The sequence below is a fragment of the Triplophysa rosa genome, linkage group LG4 (genome assembly GCF_024868665.1).
Source record: "Triplophysa rosa linkage group LG4, Trosa_1v2, whole genome shotgun sequence".
NCBI classification, from domain to species: domain Eukaryota; kingdom Metazoa; phylum Chordata; class Actinopteri; order Cypriniformes; family Nemacheilidae; genus Triplophysa; species Triplophysa rosa.
In genome coordinates, this window is record NC_079893.1 from 25,977,030 (window position 1) to 25,984,799 (window position 7,770).

Sequence of the window (7,770 nt, forward strand, 5' to 3'; positions counted from 1 at the left end):
GACAGTTTGTACTACTCTTTGGTTTTTATTTAGTCAAGTGTGTTCCAATGCAGCTGTCAAAACCACAGCTGTACATACAGTACATACACATTATATAAATGCACTTGTTAAAAGGGGTTACATTGGCACACATGAATGGATATCTAAATATCCTCTTGTTCATTTGGTGAACTAAAACTAAATTTATTTGTTTGTAACACTAGTTCAAATAAAGAAATGCTCTAAAATATTAGATCTAGACACTAAGGTATCGACTTTAAACTAACCGTTCAGCTAAACAGATGAGTTTTGTTTGCATATAAGAACATAGATAGTTTTAAGCTCAGAAGGCTGTATATCACAACTAGACTTGTAACGGAAAAAGGTTCAATTTTAAAACAAAATATAGATACAAAAAGCACCATTTCAAAAGTACAAAGTAAAAAGTTACATGAAAAATATATTCCACAGACTACAACATTTCAATTATTGCTTTTCATTTAACCAAAATATGAACTATTAGACCATTTCTGCTGTATAAAACATACATATAGTTTTGAACTAAAAATGCTAAATAATGCAAAAATATGAGTGCAGAATTCCACATTTTACTCAGCTTCCCGTTTCATTTCCTGCATCTGTGCTCAATTCAGATTAAATGCAGACATTTAGCTTTTCTAAACTAAGCGTCCTTTTGAGTAATGACAAAAGCCTGTCACATGATCCCTGAATAGTAACTTTTGTGCATCTTAAACCCATTTTTCTTTGGAGTGTACGGTAGGTTGATATAATATGCCGGTCCTCATGCCAATGTACCTCCAGTCTGAAATAAAATATATGATTTGAGTTTATGAGACTATGAAAGTATCACATTTGACACTTATACCCATTAAACTCACCATAGATTTCATTTCACCACGGTCACCTTCCTCTTTGCTGTACCGCTCTGTAGCTTTCCTGGCGTTATCTACAAACTCCTACGTGAACAATTTCAAAGAGAAACATGAGCATAACATGAATATTACAATGGCATCGATCTGTCTGTAACAATGTCTTCTGTTTATTTTAGCACTGCCTCATGCATACTGCTCTCACCATAAGCTCTTTGTCCATGTAATATTCGCTGCCCGGGCTGCCATCGTTGTTCTTGGTGTCGATGGCGAAACAGAGGAAGAGTACGTCTACTACAGTCTCAAAGATGGACAGGAAACAATGAGCCACCAGGAAGGCAAACACACACACTATGAGGAGAGGCAACACCCACACGGTGTATTCTCGCTGATAGTTTAGCGCAAGTACGCCTGCAAACGCCGTACACGACACAATCAAGACCTGTGAGCACAAGACAAACCTGTTAGCGAATCTGACGTCGCAAATGCTTAAAATCACCAAACAGAAAGTGAAGCTTACATATAAAATGTATTTTTTTAACATAAGATCCATTTTTGGTTAAAAATAAAGGTTAAGAGGAAATACATTAAAACTATCAATGGTAAGTTTATAATAATTATAAGTTGAGCTGTCTGGTTTGATTTTGCAGGAAATATCGGTTTCATTACAATTGATTGTAGTTTAACCTTAAGTAACCTGTAGTTTTAAGCTTCAAACAGAGATGGCAATATAAAGGCAAAAAGTAACAGACTGCAGCTTTAAGGTATCGACACAGTAAAATGCGTCTTTGTGAAATACTAATAGTAAAAAAAGAAAAGTACAAATAAAAACAAAGACATTTATAAAGGTTTAGAACAACCTGAGCGTGAGTACATGTTCATTTTTGGGTGAACTATCCCTTTAATTCCACAGCAAATAACGGTATATTACAAATCCTGTTGTGTCGAATAAATACCTTTCCTAAAAACAGGACAAAGTCGCCAACGCTGTTGATCGCTGCTACGCGCAGAGCATTTTCAGCCAGGAGGAACAAGGCGTCCCGTGCTGACGTACAGAAGCCGGTGCTGTTAATAGCCGTTGCTGTGTATGCGTTCTGAAGTCATACAAATCATACATTTATCATAAAATAACTGCTCAATAATTCTACTGATCCTATATTTTTGCCCTGTTGCTTATGCATGGGTTTTAATGGCACAGTTGCACATCAGCTACTACAGGGTACACTAGGGCATCATCCTATACACCATCACCTAATGACAAACCACACAAATCTCTTTAAAAAAATGTGTAAAAATCATTCGTGTAAAACGATATTTGCTTGTTCTATAGGTACAGCATATGACACAGTGGAGTCACTCACCACGTTCAGGTAATTGAGGCACTTCTCTAAACACCACAGACAGCAGATACACGCCTTCAGCATGCAGCGCGCACATGCGTTTTCCTGCACCAAACAAAATATATCAACACTTCATTCTTGTCTACAGAAAAAGTTAAATACAACGAATAAGGAATAAAATCAAGTTTCTGCTTCTAAACAGCTGGCACCGGTCTCACCTTTCCTTTCAGCTGAGTGTGGATGTAGGTGAGAATAAGCCGTGGAATCTCCACTAAAGTGATGATGAAAGCTCCTTTAGCCACAGTGCCCAGGTGATATCGCATCAGAGTCAGGATAGATGATATGATTGGTGTGAGGGGCAGCTGAGATTTATCTCTACAATGACACAAAGACACAGTTAATAAACTCCCAAAGATCTGACGACTCAATGACTTTTGACCTCTGACCTGGTGAAATAATACGTGACGACGGCCCCTGCCACAGTCATCTGCTGGCATGCGAGGAGAAACTCGCTGATCCAGATGAGACCCACGGCATGGTACCACACCATGTACTGCAGCGGACTGTCCATACGGAACTCCACCAGACCTGTCTGGTTGTTCTTCACTGGACTTCCTGTAGTAATACAGTAACAGATCAATATTTGATGGTTAGTTCTTCAAATATTCCTAAGATATTTCATTTTAGACAATTTGAGTGCTATTTTCTATCTTTGAAACTACATGCATTGAGGTTATATCATGATATGGTTATAAATGGATTATATTAGAAAGGTGGTTTATGCTGACGGACCTGCCGTTCCGAGGAACAGGAGCACAGTGATCCAGTAAACCCAGAAGCACATGAGGGTGAGGAAGGTCCAGAAGGGCTGCAGCGCCAGAAGAGGCAGATGAGTGAAGACTTTACCAGCCACGTGGAACAGAGCGATGGTGAGAGCCACACGCTTCCTCATGAAGAACATGAGCAACAGCAGAATCACCTGATACACAAGCAACTGACAGCTTCACAACCAGCTGATGACATCATGCAAATTCGTACAACATTTCCATCTCAATAAATAGTTCTGTTTTTGGTGAGATCAGGTTGTACTGTGTGCAACGTTACACTGCAGAAATAAAAAAAGTTGCATTCCGAACCCAACAACAGATCATACCGTGCAAACAGTGGCTCCGATGGCGTAGACGAGAAGAGCTTGCTGGTTGTCTTTGGCCACCTGCAGTTCATTGGCAGGCAGAGTGGCGTTCACAGAATTTCTGTGATCCACATATAGCCACCACAGAACGCCAGAACCACCTGCCAGACAAAATATCACGCGAGCTGTCGTATGTTTGCTCAAATGACTTTACCAGGTCTCTATTTTAATGTAGTTCTCATCGTCTTACCGATTGAGCCGACCACGACAACAGCCGTCAGAATCCACACCAGAACGACTGAGATGTAGCGAATCACAACCATCAGAATCAGAGACAGAACTAGAGGAATGAAAAGAGTTTAAAAAAAAAAGAGTGGCCGCAGACATTAAATATTAAGTTATAACATGATATATTCTTATAGATTTTATAATATTGGGAAATCAAGCTTTATAATTATGAAAGTGAGTCATGATTTTCTTGGCCTCCTGCACTGACTTTAATCTTTAAAGATTAAAAGTTTTTTAAATATGAATAATGAACAAAATTAATTCACTGCCTACTGCAACAAACAATACAAAACGATAGTTAGAGATAGGGATGTAACAATATTATCGATATCATGTTATTACAATGTTATAATGTTAAAATTGTCTCAAAATTATCACATGACTGTATGAAACGATAAGTCTTCCGGGCCTAACATAAAGAAAGTTAGAAAAAAATAGATGTTACCTTTGTCAAGGTCCATCTGGTGCACTTATTTTATTTTATAAAAGGAATTTTTAGGTCATTTGACCCATCTCATACTATAACTCATACCTCTAAGCAACAGTTGTGATTAGAGGATAAAGAAAAGAGGGCACGTTTCAAAGTCTTCATTTGTCATTTTAAATAACGCAACAAATATTGTACCGTGGACGTAATACCGAGGTATTATAGTACAGTGAGATTTTGATATAGTTACATCCCTAGTTAGAGATAGTTTCTTTAAAGGTCCAGTGTGTCATTTTTTGGAGGATCTATTGACAGAAATGCAATATAATATACATGACTATGTCTTCAGAGGTGTCTAAAGACCTTACATAATGAAGCGTTATGTATTTATTAGAATGAGCTATTTCTATCTACATGCACCACGAGTCCCCTTGCATGGTATTCACCATGTTGTTTCTACAGTAGCCCTAAAAGGACAAACTGCTCTACAGACCGTGTTTCATAAATACGTTATCCCCTACGGCAAAGAAGCAAAAACGTGACGGCCTCTTAGTGCCGTTTCAGCCTCCGTGGTGCTTCGAAATGGAGGGGTGGAGTGAGCCATTGGTTGCAATTCGTAACCTCACCGCTAGATGCCGCTAAATTTCATATACTGGTCACATTCAAAGTTACATTATTGATCTCACCAAGAGCGAGCAGACACAGGCCCATAATGATCTCTTTGGAGGTCATCACTCCGGCAACGACCCTGTGCACCACGCTGTTATCACTGACAAAACTGATGAATGCTTCGGCAAACTTGGAGTAGCAGGAAATATTAGCTGGCATACAGCGATGAAACAATGGTATCGATGCACTACACAAACAACAAATAATAACAAAAACACAATAATAATAATAAATAGACTTTACATTACAGATTACATCACAGACACATCAATATTTTTTATTTCCTGGGTGTCTACCTTGGATGGACAGGAAGTTTAGGGCATTTTGTAGCTTTGTCAGGGTGAGAGGAATATTGGTCCGGTTTAATTTCATAAGAGCATAAATCTGATCCTAAAGAAAATCATATTGAAAAAAAAATATGTTAGTAAGTGTATCAACATTAACATGTCATTACATTCAATTCAGGCTATTCTAGGACACCATATAACTCACCATTATTTGCTGAAAAATGTGTGAGATCCTCGTAAGTATTTAGCTCTGTCTTTGGGCATTTTGAGACACACAAAGCAATGGATTTAATCTTTCTTCTTAAGAGATCAATGTTGCAGGGATCCAGGAAAAACACATACCTGTAAAGCCATAAACAATGCATTAACAAGAAATCCCTGCAGGTGTCAGATCTACAGTGACAGCGCCATTATTTCAGCATAACTCTGTATAGACAGACACAATTGTACAGTTTTTCACAGTTGTACGCACTTTCTTGAGGTCTGGTCTCTGCCGCTGAGTTCGATTCCTGGGATTTCAGCATTCTTCTGACCACAGGTGTTGCCATAACTGTCGTACCCTGATATGAGTCTGGAGGCGGCCCCTGTTGCTATGGCGAAGCCACAGATGAAGAGCTGCAAAGACAAGATGATGATCAAGACATGCATTACATCGCCTGGAACTGATTTTCAGGGGAAGAGTTTTCTAAAAGTTTTTTTGTTACACAGAAGATGCTACTCGTGTACAGTCTCTTACCATGCCAATATTGAAGAGGATGAACAACAGCAGCCATGGGATATCTGTACACTTCCTCTGTTCTAATGGTTTCCAGTCTCTCTTCTTCTGTAAGGGGTAGGTGACATGATGATGTGTCAGAAAGTAGGACATAAAATATTATAATTGTTTAAAACAACATTTTTTTATATTACATTACTTAACATTAAGGGGTCACTAAAGTGGAAAGGAAGGAAGGAAGGAAGGAAGGAAGGAAGGAAGGAAGGAAGGAAAGAAAGAAAGAAAGAAAGAAAGAAAGAAAGAAAGAAAGAAAGAAAGAAAGAAAGAAAGAAAGAAAGAAAGAAAGAAAGAAAGAAAGAAAGAAAGAAAGAAAGAAAGAAAGAAAGAAAGAAAGAAAGAAAGAAAGAAAGAAAGAAAGAAAGAAAGTTCTTTGTCAACTACAAAGCGCGTGGATCAGCCACAAACTGAATGGATGAATGGGAGGACATTCTCAGTGAAACCCGGAAATGAGCTTTTCACTGTTGATCAACAAAAACCTGCGCGCTTAACCACTATCAGTTTCATTAAATAAAGATTTTGGATCTTTACTTACTACATTTCTGTATTAGTCACTTAAATCTTTTATAAATCTCCATATACAGTTTATTTGTATGCTAACTCCTGAAGTTCAGACCCATATCGTGTGCAGTTCATGTAACGCTATATTGAACTCGAAAAGTTCCCAAACATGAATCAGCATGCACTCACACGATATTGTATTGTAAATCTTACCTGTGTGCTACCGCAGCATCCCATTGCAACAAAACCCTAAGTTAATCGAAACCACAAACAACACAAACCAGATAACGTTTAAAAAGGGAGTTGCCAGCGCAAGATCGATGCGTCCTGCTGCAGTAACTCGGCGTAAAAGTTACACGTGCGTAATAAATAAACGCGTTTAAATGTCCATACAAACGAAAAGATCGTCCACTGTCACATTCCCATAACGCCTCTCACGTGTCGCTGGTTTTCGGAAATGAATTATTATCCGTTGTTTTCTCAGGATCTGACGTGGAGTAATTGTCCCAGAGGCATTTTGTGACAAGGTGAAGGCGGAGCTGTCGCGTCCTCCTCCTCTGCCCAATTGGCCCACATCGAACCAAAATCTGATATTTAACGTTACACTCCAGCAGCAGGTGTAGAAACGCGTTCACAAGACTATCCATAACTGAATGAAAGCTAGACATTTATTAGGACAGCCAGACACGCGTTACGTTTGATCTGCCGGTGTTCGGTATTGTCATTGAGCGGTGATGTGGGATTCGTGTAGGAATAGTTTGATTGAACCGATTCGTTTAATGAGTCGTCTACAAGATTCACAATGCGTACCACTCGACAGTAGGAGGTTAATAATTAGGCTATTGTGAGGTGTGATATTGTTAAGGATATTGATAACTTTGTGACATTGTAACGTTTACAAAAAGTGGTAAACGAAATAGCTCGAATGAACCGACTCGCAAAAGGAATCTGACTTTCCAGCGTTACGTTCAACTCGTATGCAGCTCGTCTTATGGTGCTTTAGCACCATCTAGCGGAATGAAGGAAATACTGCGTAAACATTTTCTGCCCGTAGACATTTTATAGTCACGAGGGTGAAATTTAATACAAAATACACTTAGCACAGTGTGCTTCACAACTTAAAGGTCAATGTACTATAATAAATATTTTGTGTTACTTATCAACTACAGGCCGTAAAACGAGATGCGTTCTGCGACACTGTGTTGTTGTTGTTGTTGTTGTTGTTGTTGTTGTTGAAGTAATAGTATGGTATGTTTACTAAATGCCTTTCTTAACCCTCTGGTACCGTATTGCCTCCAGGTAACAACTTGTTTCAGTCTTAAACATAAGATACCATAATTGTTCAATGCTTTTCAGGAAAGAAGAACTCAAAAACTAACCAATGAATGTGCAAAAAAAGTGTTCACATGACCCAAAGGGGTAATTTGGTTTCCTTTTTCAGCACATGGACACATGCCACACAGCCCTGTGATTTCTACAATAAAG

At 38.7% G+C, this 7,770-nt stretch overlaps 1 protein-coding gene across 1 annotated transcript; it reads right to left on the reverse strand.

The window, feature by feature from the left end:
* Positions 1–8: 8 nt before the first annotated feature.
* slc44a1a (solute carrier family 44 member 1a) lies at positions 9–6,937 on the reverse strand. Its single transcript, XM_057331285.1, has 16 exons — positions 6,499–6,937; positions 5,749–5,835; positions 5,485–5,627; positions 5,218–5,354; positions 5,022–5,115; positions 4,743–4,912; positions 3,592–3,681; positions 3,363–3,502; positions 3,002–3,188; positions 2,656–2,824; positions 2,428–2,584; positions 2,231–2,314; positions 1,826–1,963; positions 1,075–1,311; positions 879–956; positions 9–802 (listed from the first exon to the last, which is right to left on the reverse strand). The coding sequence occupies exons 1-16, from the start codon at positions 6,520–6,522 to the stop codon at positions 782–784; spliced, it is 1,956 nt and encodes a 651-aa protein (XP_057187268.1). The 5' UTR covers positions 6,523–6,937; the 3' UTR covers positions 9–781.
* Positions 6,938–7,770: the final 833 nt, after the last annotated feature.

Excerpts from the sequence above, each read along its gene's own strand:
- slc44a1a (XM_057331285.1), bottom strand. The coding sequence starts at position 6,522 with ATGGGATGCTGCGGTAGCACACAG. Across the intron at positions 5,628-5,748 it reads TCCTCTTCAATATTGGCATG|CTCTTCATCTGTGGCTTCGC; the intron begins GTAAGAGACTGT and ends TTGTCTTTGCAG. Across the intron at positions 4,913-5,021 it reads AAACTTCCTGTCCATCCAAG|TGCATCGATACCATTGTTTC; the intron begins GTAGACACCCAG and ends TTGTTTGTGTAG.